Below are 16770 nucleotides of genomic sequence, written 5' to 3' on the forward strand. Positions count from 1 at the left end.
GAGGCAGACCTATAGGTTCAATTTTAGGTCAAATGTTTTTGTCACGGCGTAGGTTATCATTGATTATATAATTAATTATTACAAAAACGGCGACTGTGACCTGCAAACGATACAGAATATAGACCACGAGGGGGAGGGGGGGGGGAACATTAAATAACCACCCCACGCCCACATTTCTCCTTCCTTGATCTGCCAGGTGTTTGATTTCAATGTGCTGCCCTATTGCATTAATTGACAGATAGATTGATATCAGCGCCACTAGATACAGCAACGGGTGATTTTACTAACGTAAAAAATCAATCAAAATACTTGGGTTGCCCTGTATGTCATCAAAATATTGAAAAGTGTCAAGTATTTTTACGCCAATTTGGCGGGAAATATTATGTACATATATGTTTTTACAGCCCTGGGTGTAATATGAAAACACGCTTGTTTCCTTTCTTTTTTTAGATCGTCACGCTCTGGTGCGTTCTGAGAAACGATTGGCTGCTACCAAGCAGGTGTCTACACACGACACAAAGAACGAAACTATCTATTGTTCGAAAAGTCTGTTTTTTCATAAGTTGTTTATCATTCATAAAACAGCCATGACGCTGCTGGCGTATACAATTCTCAATCATGGTATGGTATCTATCTTCTCCCTCCTCACACGAGAAAGCCCTAAATTAATCCCTTTCGCATGACACCCACCTCTCTCAGCAAAAACTCTCCTATCAATATTAACTTTACAAAAAAAATAAAACATGCGTTGTTAAAAAGCGAGAACCTAAAACCATGCTAAAACTAAAGTAATTAAGTTCAGTATTTTTGCAACTCGCGATCGCGCGCCTATAAAAGTATAATAATTAATATTATTGTTTTCACTAACAATGTACAGTATGCTATATGAAAATATGATCAATTATCCCTGTCGCGAGGTATTAAATAAATTAATATAGTTATCCTTTATCGTGGAAATTTGTTTTATTGGTGTATTTATTATATATTTGAAGTTTTTTCTGTTATTACTGGACAACAACGGACATTGTTTTATACACCGTGCACACCATACAATTGCCTATTCCTTTGAACGAGACGAACAAAAAGTTGATAAACAACAGAGGGCGCTATAATACTTTTTCGATTAAAAACATTATTTTTATGTTAATACTATTTTTAATTATTACCTATTTAAATGGAAACTATTGGGAAGTGAATACTTTAAAATCGCAGGCTAGAGGTAAAATTATTTGTTAAACCCCTCTCACAAAAAGATATACACGTCTACTATTAATCTTTAAATCAATGGCCAGGATTTTCAAAAAGTCTGTCAAAAATAGATGTCAAAAAGTCTATTTTTTTATTTTTGTTTATTAAAAAAAAAAAGTGTATCTGTCAAAGGGGATTAATAATGTTTAGTACTTTTATAATAACTGTTTTAGTGATATGTATTTTAATGTAAATAGAGCCAATATAAAGCTTAATTGGATGACTTCGATTCTGAAATAAAGTAAATGTATGACTACTGAATACTGATTAGTTCTGCAAGAGAAATTAAACTCATTTGTACAGAAAATTGAACTCCTCTCCATCTACTGGTCCTGCGGTTTAATTATTGCTAAAAGTTTTGATACAAGATACAAAATAGTAAATCCCAATATCTGGGATACGAGCACAGTCTGTGGTTGCCAATTTTAAAAATATTGTTCATCGCATCACCACCCAAGACTCCTTTTGGATGGGTGGGTGGCAGGCAGGGGTTTAACTTGGTTTCTATGGCAATTAAGATGACTGGTTGTAGACATTGTGGTTGATGGTTGCCACTGCCATACTGGTTATAGACATCTATGTTAGATTACCATTATGACGACATGTGCCATTATTGGTTATGGATGCATAATTGTTGAAATTTTGATTTATTTTTTCTTACTGGTGGTAAGCTGTTGGCATTGCTACTGGTGGTTAGAACCTTCCTATCAGTAGGGGTGCATACCTTTTCAGAACAACGAAAACTAGTAGGCCTATTTCCTGACAGACCAATTAATTTAAACACCACTGATACAGATCTGTCCTTGTAAAATAGTTGTTTTAAATTACCAGTAACCAAAATCAATTCACACTTTTTCAAGGTTTAGTCTAATTAATACTAATGCAGTTACAATAAATTGATATTAATTAGATAGTCATAAATTGTTATGGGTATTATACCTTGAAACGAAACAACAATAAATAAAATGAAGCCCTGATAAAATTAACTATGTTTGAAGTTAATTTTGTAAATGTTAAAATATTAAATCTATGATAGAGATTCTTCTATGATGATATCGGTCATGTTTGAAATCAGTCATGTTTAAAATCGGCCATGTTTTATTTTGGTTGCAATAACATCAACTCTATTTCAATGGAGAGACGATAATGATCAAAAGAATATCTTGTGGCATTCTTCATACAATTAAATATAGTTAGTTGATTTTATCAAGACCAAAATTAATTTTTCAATTCAACACATTTCATTTGTCACTCCAACAGAGAAATTATTAATTATTAATCACTAAAAAAAAAACCACTTTTTTTTGTACACCAATTTTTTCATGATTTAAAAGTAATATAAATAAATTCTCAATATTGCACGTACCTACCAAAATAAGATATTTTGGCAAACCAGCTCAGCTACAATGATAGTTCGCTTGGGTTGACTCTGGTCTCCCCAATTTTAATTCTTTTTCAATTTTCTAAATACTGAAAAGGACTGAATAATGAAATGAAGTACATAATAGCTTACTTTATTATTACTTTATTTTAAAATAATTGTCATTTTCTTGCATTATTTTTTATATGTTTTTCTTGTTGACATTCCACTATTGTAAAATCATACTTATTTCCAATAAAAACAGAATATCAAAGCCACTATGACTTTTGAATTATCTTCTGTTTTGTATGAATCGACAGAATTAATTTGATGATGAGTTGGATGTTCTTTACAAGATATTGATTTTGCTTCAGGTTTCAATGCATTAATGTATTGACAGTTTAGAGGAAATGCAAATTTACAGACGTAAATTGTAACAGGAGATGGAAGTAAGAATAGGACATCGATGCCAGGTAGCGATACGGTAGCTTGCTTACCAATCCTTGGGTGCCTGGTTCAAATCCAACCTCTGCCACAAACAGCCCTCAGAAAGAAAGCGTTATTTTAAGACCCAGCTGGATGGAGAATTTTCTTTTCTTGCAAACAAGGTTTTACATTCTCTAACAATTTTGTCATGTTTGAAATTGTAGGTCCATGTGAGAGGTAACAAGAGCAACCCGAATATAACATTTGATTCAAATTTAGAAATACAATTAATTATTTTCATTGTTCATTTTGAAATATATTTATAGAACTAATAATTGATATATTTATTTCATTTCAAGCACAACACAATCAAGTAAAATTGTAACATTGTAAAACAAAGAAATGAAACAGGGACAACCACAAAACAAACAAAAAAGCTTTTACAACTAGTGGTGCCCTAAAAAAGAAAAAATATATATATAACAGTAATAAGATTAAATATAAAGTTTGTAATATACAAAGTGAATACTGTATTATTACAACATAGTATTTTGAAAACAAACTCCAAAAAACGAGATGGAAATCAAGTTTTAATGTTTCGATCTTTATTTTCATCATCAGTCCTAAAGTTTTATACTATATTATTATTTAGTGCATCTATTGGTTTTTATAATAATACTTTATTTATTCACAAACACACATTATTCACTCAGGGTGTGTTCTGTCAAGGCCACATGCAAAGAACATATTAAAAAAACAAGACATTAAAATGTATACAATTAATAATGTTTAGTACTTTTATAATAACTGTTTTAGTGATATGTATTTTAATGTAAACAGCCAATACAAAGCTTAATTGGATGACTTCGATTCTGAAATAGAATCGCAGGTTTCATGGTCAAAATGGTTTGTTTGATAGGTTAAATAAAACATATATAGTATATAAGTATTAGCCAGCTATAGCTTTTTGTTGAGAGGATTGACTCATAATTAGTCATCAAATCTCAAGGTTAAATCCATGAAAACTAACATCACATTAATGTGACATATGTCTTCGTTAATGTAGTTTTTTTTAAACAAATTATATTATCAAATAGAAGTAGATAAACATTGTTAATTACTGAGAATCAAACTTACAATTGTATTCTTATACAATTGTATTTTTATACATTGTAAACAATTTGAAAAGTATAATGCGTTTTGGCATAAACAATTTTACTAAATATATATATAAATCCAAAGGCAAATTACTGAAAAAAATGACAATGCTGTGGGTATCAGTGGCTGGATCTCAATGGAGATACAAATAAAAAAGCGAAAAGCTAAATCAAAATGATAAATATATATATATATATACGATAAATATATATATATATATACGATAAATATATATATATACGATAAATATATATATATATATATTTTACTATATATATCCCTAGTCTTGGTTCCAGACAGAGTTTCGACTTTATATTAGTAAATAGATAATTTTGGCACATATGGCATAATTACGTATACTACTTGAGCTTGTAAACTTGTATTTTCAGACAAAAATCGAAACGTTAACTGGTGGACTAACATAAAAACTAATATATCCCTAGTAAATTATGGTAAATTTGTTTACACGACTGAGAAAAGCAGTCTCTGCACCTCCTCACACTACATATAAATAATAACCCCCTAAATACTCGAATTAGTCATGACGAAGGATTAGTGTTGTTTTCTGAAAGCTTACTCTTCTTACTTTATCGTTAGCTTTTTGCTTATTTTCATTTATCTTCATTGAGATCCATCCACTCATATACCCACAGCATTGTATTTTTTTCTTGTAATTTGCCTTTGGATTTAATGTTATAATATAATAATATATATTAATATTGTTATGTTTTGTTTTTAAATTGATGTCTTATGAAAGGTCTAACCATCTATCATATCCAATAAAGAAATTAGCCCATAAACATAGCTATTGATATTATTGCAGTCAATTCTACCAAAATGTTGTTATTGAATCACTATATGAGTCATACTTGAAGTTGTATACACATTTATAATATAACAAAATATTCATCAAAACGCTATTACAGTATTCAATTATTCTATTTATAGAATCCTTTCAAACTACACAAAATATGATGAGTAAGAGAGCAACATTTCATTAAACTGTACTCCTCATCATCACACTATAAGGAACAAAGAAATAGCTGATACCCAAATATGGTAATGGTTGGAGTTGGAACAGAGCCAACCAATACAAGCTCTAAGCTTTTACTCAGTAGTCATGAAGTAGAGAAGTGAAAATTAGCAAAAGCAATTAAAGATTTGAACCAGCAGTGTGAACTGATCCAAGCATTGACAATTGGTTACTTGGAAGCAAGATTAGTAACAAATGTGATTATAAATTAACATTTAATTCCGCAATATATCAGGTGCACTGTTTAATGGGCAGAATGAGTAATAATGAATATTATTGACGAAAAGGTATATAAAAGATTACATTTTGAATAAAGTACATTCAAGGTGTATTGCTTTTACTAATACCATACACTGTAATCTACCAAATAAAACTAATTATGGTAGACATTGTAAGCCTAATGCTGCTCTGATCTGGTTCTCTATGCTAGTTTGCTGAATCCTAGTTTGCCGCCTAACCATGTAATGATGGGGCTACATTCAAGTTGGTAACCATCTTGGTTAAATTTGACCATGAGGGAACTGTAGCCAGTGTTCGCATTGGACTTTTCTTGGTTTTAGTCAACGACTCGATTAATTTGACCAAATTAAAGCCTCCAGTGTGATCAATGCTTTAGGCATGCGACAACTGTTAAAGCAGACCCAAATTGTTTTGATCGTTAACATGTTTTGTTTACTTATTACTATATGTGCTTGTGAAAACTATAGCCCTCAATTTCTGTACAACCATACCCCACTTCAACAAAACATTCGATCTGCCTCAGCAAAGGTGGAAGACTTTAGATGGTGGCCCAAGATTTAAGAAAAACACACATTGAAACAGTCAAATGGTTGTTTTTACCAATCTGCAGTTTGCAACTTTTCCTCAGTGCTGTAATACAAAATAGAAAATTATTGTTGGAAGGAAACCTTGTTGAAGTTAAAAAAAAAGAAAAGAAAAAGAATAAAGTTAAAAGTTAAAGTTAAAGAGTCTATTTCATATTATAAACACCTGTTTTTGGTAGTATTTTCTGAGAACTGAGTATTATTCAGTTTTAACACCTACAGTAACAAAAGCAGAGTACAAAAGTAAAGAGTGTGCCAGTATTATTAGTCAGAACAAACAATTAAATCTTTGACCAGTAAACACAGTTTACAAAGAATAGCTTTAGGCTAAATACATACTCTTCTTACAACTATATTGACACTATACTACTCATCAATCAATCTTGTATGGATGTATTATTAGGGAGTTGTAAATTAAGTTATTTTATACCTTCCTGGCATCAGATTACCGCAACTTTCCAAGAAAATAGATGGTTTGGTCTGCAACATACATAATAATTAATATAATAATAATTTATTTGGAAAACGCTTTTTGAACAGCGGCACACATAATAATAGTGCATCCTTAAAACAATTAAACATACAATATAAAAATATATGAGTATAAAAATAAAGATAGACTAGATTAAAACAGATAATACTCAGATAAAACGGAAGTTCGATAAAACCAAATTAAAAATAAACTGTAATACTAAAACCAATTAAATGCAACCCACATACATAAGCTTGGACACTAAATTATTATCTAATTTCAAATTACCACCTTAAGTAGGGCACAGACTAATTACACCCCTTGTTCTTATGATCTATTTTTGTGTTAATACTTTATTTTTAATTGAAGCAACTCTTTTATATAGTTTACATTTTACTTTATTTATAGGCTGTTTGGGTCGAATATTGTATAGTTTTAATTTGTTTATTGTAGTTTAAAAGTGAACGTACCTTTGTCTTATAGATAGATATATTGTCCCCCTAAAAAATAATTTTTTAAATTTTTTTTGTTGAATATGCCATTTTAATATCACTAATAGTTATTCACTATGACCAAAAACTTGAACCAAAAAAAAAACATTTTCCACCAAAAAAATGTAATTTAAGCAAAATATATCTAAATTGTCTGGAAGACAATGGTTTTTGGTTGAAATTAACCATTTCTTTTGTCTTTTTATAAGTGAAATAATTATTTTTGATGATTTTTTGTGAATAAGTGAATAACTTGATTAAAACCTGTGAAATTGCCTATTCAAAATCTGATTTTATTAATCTTTATTTTTTCATGTTTTTGGGGGACAATACATCTTTAAAGTGTGCTGTTGATATAAAAGCGTATATCAAAACATTATTATTATCTATTTGCTCTTCAGATATTTTGTTTGTGTATACACACATCGGTAAACCAGGCGGGTTACTCAGCTAAAGCATGGTAATTTAAAAAAATTTAATATCAAAATACACAAATCATTATTTAGATCTGCCATTTAGAGTTGACAAATGTATAACACAAGGAAGGAGAAAAAAAAAGGAAAAAGTACATGCATTCCATATTCTTTCAATAATTTATTGGAGGTGGGGGTGGGGGGATGAGTTTGCGTACCTGTAGGGGTAGCGTCAGGTGCTAGAAATGTTTTTTTGCATTGTGATCTTTTAAATTTATGGTGATTGTGTGGGTTGTGGTGGTGGGCGGGTGTTGGGGGGTGTTGGCGAGTTTGGATGGGGGGGGGGGGGGGTTTCTTCTATATACTTTACATTTTTTCCAGACACATGTCCATGGCAATTCCCAGAAGACTACACAAAAAATAATAAGAGTTATATACAGCACTCAGCAACTAATGTAATATCCGGCTGTATAATATTGGTGTCATTAGAAATGAACATTTTATTTATTGTGCACTATTAGTGTGTATGATATGAGTAGTGTATCAGACAAGACAACATTAAAAGCAATTTATTAAAAGCCTACTAAAAACTAAATGATGAATAGAGTGATTCATTTAAAGCTACACCTGATATTTATGACACCACTCAAAGCATCCAGTCATAATTTGACTGATCTACTACTCCTAGGTAGGTAGGTAAGTAGTAGGAAAATTGCAAGCAAAATTGACTGATAGGGGGTAGGGCCTATAAAATAATGGTAAAATGAAGTGCTGAAACTGAACCCAATATCTTATACAGTATTGTCAATTTAGGGGCCTCCCATTGGATCCACCTATATATCTCCATATTTAGGTCATTTTACCTGATTGTTTTACATAAGGCACCTTTTGAAAAAGAATATTAGGCCTATAAAAATGGGTTCTCACAAAAAATCCCAAAAAGCAATTGACAAAAATTGTTTTTAAAAGTAGTTTCTCTGAAGCAATTTTTGACAGCCATGTAATCGCAGTCTTTTCTATCAGCGCAATGTAGCATTTAACATTCCTATTTCCTCTGAGGATCTTATTATAAGCAGGCAATGTATAATATATTTTTCAACCATAAAGATAATTTATCCACATCATATACTGCTGTATAAAACAGGCAACAAAGGGTCCAATAATAATAAGAAACTCTGACAAAAGTGAGGCAAGCAAGTGAATCTGGTACCCATTCACACCTGATCAGCATAGCCTTCATTTTAAATTAGCAAGTTGTTTATCATCTAATTAGCACAGGAAGCTTTGTTTATATGTGTTACTGACAAACTAAAGTAACAGATGATAAAGTGGCTGTTGTTTACTCCCCTGTAGTGTTGGCCTACTGCTGGAAGGAACCATCATTGGAAATAAATTAGATTTTATTTATTCAATTTCAGCAAAAAAAAAAAAATACAGACGAATAAAAATGAAAATACGAGGTAAACAAAATGCTAAGGTTTGTCAAAAGTAACTTTCCTTTAAAAAATCATCACGTACCAGCATCATATTCTAAAAAGAAGTACATAATTTGAAAATGTACAATGCATGCAATCTTTTAAAATCAAATTAATAGCTAGGATGATATAAAGACGTTGGTAATACCATATAGAGAGACTACTCTCTCAATACGAAAACAAGAACTCTTTAAAAACCAGACATTTCTTGAGGACCAAAAAGTCCCAAATTTGTATTTATTCTTCCACTAAATGTAAAACATATTCCATATACCAGACATATTATGTCAGCCCCAGGGTATTGGGAGAGTTGACTGTATTTAAAATATTATTATGTTGAAAAATCCTGGATACGCCCCTGTTATATAAATGAAGCATATGTCAGTGATGTATGCAGTCTAGACAAAAGTGCATTAAGGTAAACCAAAGCCCACAACAACCACAATACGCATCATAACAAACCACAATGTGCAAGACAACCTTAACTAATTGATGTGAACCCAATGCTAATTAGTGTGAACCAAAACCTGATTTCATATTTAGATGCACTGTCTTTTTCTTCCTCATGAATTTTTGTTTGGCAGGAATAATTTGAACTTTTTCTTTCTTTCTTTTTCTATTATAACTAACGAAATAAAAGACACTTACTATATAACTTTAAAATAAAATTTGATTACAAAAAAGATCGATGTTTCGGAACCATTCTCAAGAACAAATGAGTAAAATTAACAAAGTACAAAGCACCAAAGGGTGACAGGAAATACTATAAACAAGTAATAACAAAGATTGAAAAGCCTAAAAAGATAAGCTCCTCCTCTTGTTAATTGTTAAATAATTTGGCTTTGATTGAGTCATTTTTGTGACAGTTTCAACTCTTTTATCCATAACATTTCATTAATTAAACAATCAAATTTAGATTTGCACTTAGACAATACATTGATAATTTACTGTATCAGTAGGAACGTAGAGAATATCTCTATAGTAGGAATGATGTCATGATTTCTTAGATGTTATCCTATGATAATTGTTCTCCTTTAACATTAAGTGCCACCCATTTGTCAATTTTATTTTTGTATATAAATTATCATGTATATACCTCAGGTTTTCAGGTAAAAATACTCAAATAGATTGAAATGTTGAATTCTCAATGTAGTGTGTTTCCATCTTTAGGCCTACCCTTGTTTTGTTTATTTGTAATGTGGATCTCTATGGTATAGGATATGTATAATAATATATATTAATCTTTATTGCAATCAATATATAAAAAATATAAGATTGGATAGGATGAACATGGTTTAACTTTTTCAATCTTCTAAAGCCGAAGTATAGTCGTTATCTCGGGACCGTTCTATGGTTACCACTAGGTAGGCTTTACTTCGTCAAGACTTCTATGAATGGATGACGAGTTGGGAGCAGGAACGCTAGTAGACATCCATAATGATTCATTACATTTAATATTAATTACTTTCTTTAAATCACAACTACATAAAGAAACTCCCAAATTCAGACTACACTAATTCTAAAAAAATTCTAAAATTTCTGCAGAAAAATGGTAATTGGATCAAATAATTAAATTCATGATATAATCAGCTGTCTAGAAAGGTGTAACGCAACACCACAACATCAGATATACTAATTAAATCCAACTATTTAAATCTTATTTCTGTAGGGCATAATATACACCCTCTGTCATTCATGGAGTTGCCATGGAAATGTAATGAACAAACAACGATACCATCTAACAACATGGAGAGCGTAGTGTACTTTATTTCACTCAACTAAGATTGTTTATATCAAAGAATTTGCTCCCACGATCAAACAAAGCTATTATTAACACTTTTCTATTTTTATGTGGTGAGAAAATGTTAAATGTAGGTTGCACACTACTATCTACAAATAACATTAAAGTATGAATCCACAAGTAATTTGCACTGAAAAACAGTGTATGGGTAAGCATAAGGGTGCCAGTGGTGCAGTCTGTATTTATCATCTTTTCTTCAGTTAGCAATTCAATTTTTTTTCCGAGCTAAGTATTAATAATTATACGTATGAAACGCCATATGTGCCAAAATATTTATCTTTTAGCTAATATTAATTCAAAGAACATAGACTAGTCTAATGGTAACATCTATTTACTGAACCAGAAAACATAGTTGAGAGCAACGGCGTGTGGCGCAGTGTGTTGGACGTTCGACTACTGATCGTTAGACCGAGATTCGAATCCAACTCTCGTCGCATTGCTTGTATCCTTAGGCAAGATACTTTACTTACGTTTGCCTCTCTCCACCCAGATGTATAAATGGGTACCCGGTTAGATCAAGACACAACTTTTCGCTGATTACTAGCTGCATTATGGGAGTATGTTTCCATCGTGTTTGATCCAAAATGACTGGGGTAATAATATCAATAGCGCAGTGAGCGTCTTTCTTAGACGGATGCTTGCGCTTTACAAATTTCCATTATTATTATTATTATTATTTTTACTCTCACAATTTAAAAAAAAAAGTTAAATGAAACATTTGTTAAGCTTCTGCTGCCAACGCAATTTATTCACACGGTTATTATTGGTTATTTACTCGCAGCAGAAACAAGCCCATCGTTATTTCAATTGGTACAGCAAATATTCATAATAACCTGGCCGGATTTTCTCCACTGGACAAACTGTTTCTAAAACCATTTTTTATGGTCAAAAGAGGAATAAATTATCAAAACCTTATTTAAGATCAGTTCTTTTTCAAAGGACCAATTTTTCCTGCCAAGAAAATACTGTCAAAAATATGGTTTTAAGATTGTATATTAACTTGCTCAATAGAAACAGGCCCTTATAAATCTTGAAAATAAATGATTATAAAAAATTGATGTTTTTGTAGGTTTATGTTACTTTCAAACATAGCATAAGCTGAAAGGCAACCTTGATAGTAATCCTCATTAGTTTTATCATGGAATGATTACATGAACAGCTCATGTAACATTAACCCATGCAAGTAAACCAATCAAAGGCCGTATCCAGCAGGGGATATTCTTGAAAATTTAAAGGAAAAACAAGAGGATATTGTAAAATGTAATCAAGAATATACAAATTAAAAAAACACTTATAATACATTTTAAAATAAGATATAAGATAATACTGTATTAAACCAAAAGACTGATCAAAGAATAGAGCATAGGGCGTGTGGTGCAGTGTGTTGGACGTTCGACTACTGATCGTGAGATCGAGGTACGAATCCAACTCTCGTCGCATTGCTTGTATCCTTAGGCAAGATACTTTAGTTACATTTGCCTCTCTCCACCCAGGTGTATAAATGGAAACCCGGTTAGATCATGGAGGTATACCTCCATGGTTAGATAAGACACAACTTTGTGCTGATTAGTAGCTGTATTGAGTATGTTTCCATACGTGTTTGATCCAAAAAAATGACTGGGATAATAATGTTTAGCGCTTAGAGGTTTCACAACTTTAGGCGCTATATAAATCCAGGATATTATTATTATACGCCAGACAACATTAAGGTTTACTAATTGAAAATGCGGTTTGTACTGTTTTAGTAGTACTTCCCTCGTTTTAAATAGTAATTGGAAGAGATCACTTCTATTGCTACTACACTCATGCTCATTTGGGCCTACATGGATTTAGGATAAGTGCATGTTGACAACCTAATTTACCCTAGCAAATAACATACATTAACTCAATGCTTTTGTATTTTATTTGTTAGTTCTGTGCTTTTGCCTTCTCTCCTTTTGCTAGTGAACAGAAGAAGTCTCCAAACTTAAGCTCTGTCTATACTATCAAACCTTATGTGATGTGCCCATATATGGATGTGATGATGTCATATCATTACCATATTTAAGCATATCACTACCATATTTGGGCACATCACACTTATTTTGTCAAAAAAAAAAGTTTGACAGTGTAGACTGTGTAGAGCTTTAGTAAAATATTCTCAACCATATTTAAATTTAAATTATTTATTAGAAACATACATGAATATTTGAATGTCTTTATTGATTAGTATTATTGATTCAATATGTCACAGTAGTTCTTGTTATGAAACAAGGTTTTATTACTCAAAATGATGAATGTTAAAGGCAGGAATGTTACTCATGTTCTATGTTATTTTAATCATCATCAATGTTTAACTCCTGCTGGGTAGGTATGTTCTATGAAAAACCAAATTAACAACAGACATGAGTAGAAATTACTGACGCTATCATCGATAGCGTAGGGGGCCTTTATTTGAGCGTATTCGTCAGGTGCTTGTCCCAATCGCTTTATTCAGCCGATGATAATGTGATATAGCGTAGCTGGACCGGCCCGATATTTAAACGTCTAAGTCATTCGTAGTCATATTGACTTCATTAAGCCGTTGATAGCATAGGGGACTGGCCCGATATTTAACGTGTAGGTCAGGTACTTGTCGTATTGACTTTATTAAGTAGGTGTAGGTTATTTGATTGACCGCTGTTGACCAACAACTGTAGCATCTTGGATGTTTGACCGCCTGAGCGCATACATTTTGGATAATGCTAACATTTTTCGTCAATGACCACCCCTAATTTAAATGATTATTTGGAAGCACATATTTAGCAGAAATGCGGTTTTTATAAACATTATTTTATTTAAAATCTATTTTGAAATTAACGGTTAACTCACAGCTCTATGCAGAAGAAACAAGTGCGTAGTCTGAAACAAGCCTATGCCTCTTAGACTACTGTCACCAGATCCACATGCATTCATCTTGACAGGTAGGCACATGTTATTGAACTCTTAATATACACACTATCAATTGCATATGCATCGAATATGACGAATGCTGAACCTTTGTTGACCCTGATGTATCTTTAGGCTATTACATTTATCTCAGTAAGGACAGGCTTGAGCAGGTATAAGATGGAAAATTGTCAAAAAAATGTCCAGGGGATTTATAATGTTAATCGTTGAAATAATGACTGGTTAAATGTTTCAATGGGTGTGGGGACAATACAGTCCAAAGCGTTTTTATCATTTACCACCAGCGACAAGAAATTATAAAATATCAACAAATATGTAGGTCCAAATGGCAAATTAATGAAAAAAATGACAATGCTGTGGGTATCAGTGGCTGTATCTCAATGGAGATACAAAATAAAATAAGCAAACAGCTAAATCAAAATGATAAAGTAAAACAGCCAGAAAAATTAGCAGAGCTTTCAGGCAACACTAGCCCTTTATCAAATACGTAGGTATGTATATACACACTTTTACACAAGATTAATTCAAACATAAATTTTCTGTAAATTCATCAGTACAAATAACCTGTGATGTACAGCATGTTGATGAAATGATTACAAACTTACAGTACTATTGAGGGCAGCAAACATGTCATCAATCAGGGAAATCACAGACCAGTTTTTTTTTTAGCAATTACATCATCCAGACAGAAATTTATCTTCACAACAAATTAGCAAAAGTTCATGTATGAACGATCAATTTGAGGGATTCTTTCTGTGCTTACTAGAAAAATATTTTCAGTTTTAAAATGTATTGAATTTTTAAGATAACACATACTTAATACTGATTGGTCTAAAGTTTGAGGGCAGGGCAGAAAAAAATGGTGGTTGGCCAGAGAACATAATAATACAAATCCACTGTTAACAACCTTAATGGAATTAACATATTAAAGAGCCTGTGATTTAAATGTGACCTAAATTTGAATGCCCAATTTAATAAATATATCAATTAAAAAAAAGGAGGATTCACCACCATGTGTTATTCAACTGTCTATGAAGATAGTGTCTGTAATCATTCATTCAGCATACAACTAGGGCAACTAATGAAAATGCTATCATCTCAATGTTATTCAATTCAAACCAATTAATTAATTTGAAATTCTATATTCTATTGTCAAACAAGACTTATATTAATTTGGAAAATAATTAATGACAGGTTGTATTTATAAGAGAAACCCTAAAAGATGAGCTTTTCATTTTTTTTCATGTCATGTACGTGATTGTATGAGACATTATTTTGTCAAACAAATATCTGCTCATAGCACGTGCATTTGTAATTTTTAGTACAGTAAGGTTGATTCTTTTTACACCAACCACCACACCCTTCGCATCTGTTCTCCCCTAAACAAAATCGCAATAATGACGCATCATGGTTAGAGTTCATTTTCATTTCAAGAAAATTTACTAATTTCAATAATGGCAAAATAACAATAATATACATAATATATATATAATAAAGACATTATTGCGGATCCTGTATTAAAAGAAAACCAATTTCTTGTCACATGCTGGATACCAAATAAAAAACAAAACAAATTGCTTACATACACTTATTTTAAAGTAATTTTTAGGAATTGATTTGATTTTTGTTTGTTTAACGAAAGTAAAAAAGCAATTGATGTCTAACTTATCAGTGTTTTCTGACCTAGAGTTGAACACATATTAAAAGCATCTGAACAAGTCCTTAAATGAATAGTCAAAATCTATGGAGAAGTTAGGTCAGTAAAGTACAGACCCTTAAATTAATATACAGAATCCAGCAAAGAAGTTACAAGCTGACCTGGTTGGTATACAAACTCTTAACCTATCAACCAACCTAAATCTTACAACAGGTAATATGATCAATTTGTCAAGTGCTACATGTAGACATTAAATCAATCATGATGTTATAAATGGAATGTCCAGACTGCTTTCAACTGACCAATCATTTAACAAGTTATTAAAGATATATTGTCCCCCAAATTTTTTTTCAAATTTGTTGAAAACTGGATCAAAAAAATAATAATTTACCTGAAAAAATGTAATTTAATGCAAAAAATGCCTAAATTGTCTGTCAGACAATGGTTTTTGGTTAAAATTAACCGTTTCTTTTGTCTTTTTATAAGTTTATAAGTGAAATAATTTTTTTATATCTAATTTCTTTTACAGAAGTGAATAACTTTATTAAAACTGCAAAATTGCTTATTTAAAGTCTGATTTCATTAATCTTCATTTTTCATGTTTTTGGGGGACAATACATCTTTAAATAGGTCTGTATTGCAAAGTACACTGTGTCTTGTTGCTGGCACATAGGTGGATCAAAATGGTGCTCAGCTGCTCTGGGGCACCTCCAACACCTCCAACCAAATTTTGAACATTATAATGCAAAAGATATGACTTTGATTCTATTTTAAAATCCTGGATCCGCCACTGGATGGCATGCAAACATACTATTCTTGCTAAATAACGATATAAATTAAGAAATAAAGAAATATTGGTTCCAAACGGCAATTGATTAGGTTAAGTTAAATAATTAATTTATTTAGAAAAAAAAATTATACTGTTAAAACTGATAACTGTGTCTCCTGTCACATTTACATGCAAGCATATCTAGATAAATGTAATAGTCCATATCATTTTTCTTTTACAGTGAGGTTGAGGTGAAAAATAGTTATTTTTGTTGGTAACAAAATCTTTGACCTAGATTCCAAGATGTCTAGCTGTCAATCATAACAAGATTGAGGTCAGCACCTTGCTAATTAATCTGTTTACCCATGTCACATCACACCTCCAGCAAGCTGATTTATAGTTTGTTTATAAATATACTAATTAAGACCATACAACATGCACCAATCATAGCACGCCTTTCCCGAAAGGTCAAGGGATTGGGGCCTTCTAGTGCTAGTTAATTCAACACTGATCTGCTATAGCCCAAAATAAACATGGATAGCAAATTAATTATAATGGCCATGTAAAAACACAATGCAGAAAATCTGGTAGAGATAGATGGGGTATGTTTTGCTAGTCATATTGATGGACAGTAATTAAATCAGTGGCAGATGCAGAATTTGAAAAGAGGTCCTAAACCTTAATAAATTACTGAAATCTCTGAAAACCAGACATA

At 31.5% G+C, this 16770-nt stretch overlaps 1 protein-coding gene across 1 annotated transcript in view; it reads right to left on the reverse strand.

Moving 5' to 3' along the window:
- Positions 1–6018: 6018 nt before the first annotated feature.
- The window catches only part of LOC144854065 (conserved oligomeric Golgi complex subunit 1-like), a 51191-nt gene continuing 40439 nt past the window's right edge, over positions 6019–16770 (reverse strand). The window contains exon 25 of the mRNA XM_078711948.1: positions 6019–6095. Coding sequence (XP_078568074.1) covers positions 6090–6095 — 6 coding nt within the window. The 3' untranslated portion in view covers positions 6019–6089. The remainder of the gene's footprint in view (positions 6096–16770) is intronic.

The sequence above is a fragment of the Antedon bifida genome, chromosome 10, assembly GCF_963402885.1.
Source record: "Antedon bifida chromosome 10, ecAntBifi1.1, whole genome shotgun sequence".
NCBI lineage: Eukaryota > Metazoa > Echinodermata > Crinoidea > Comatulida > Antedonidae > Antedon > Antedon bifida.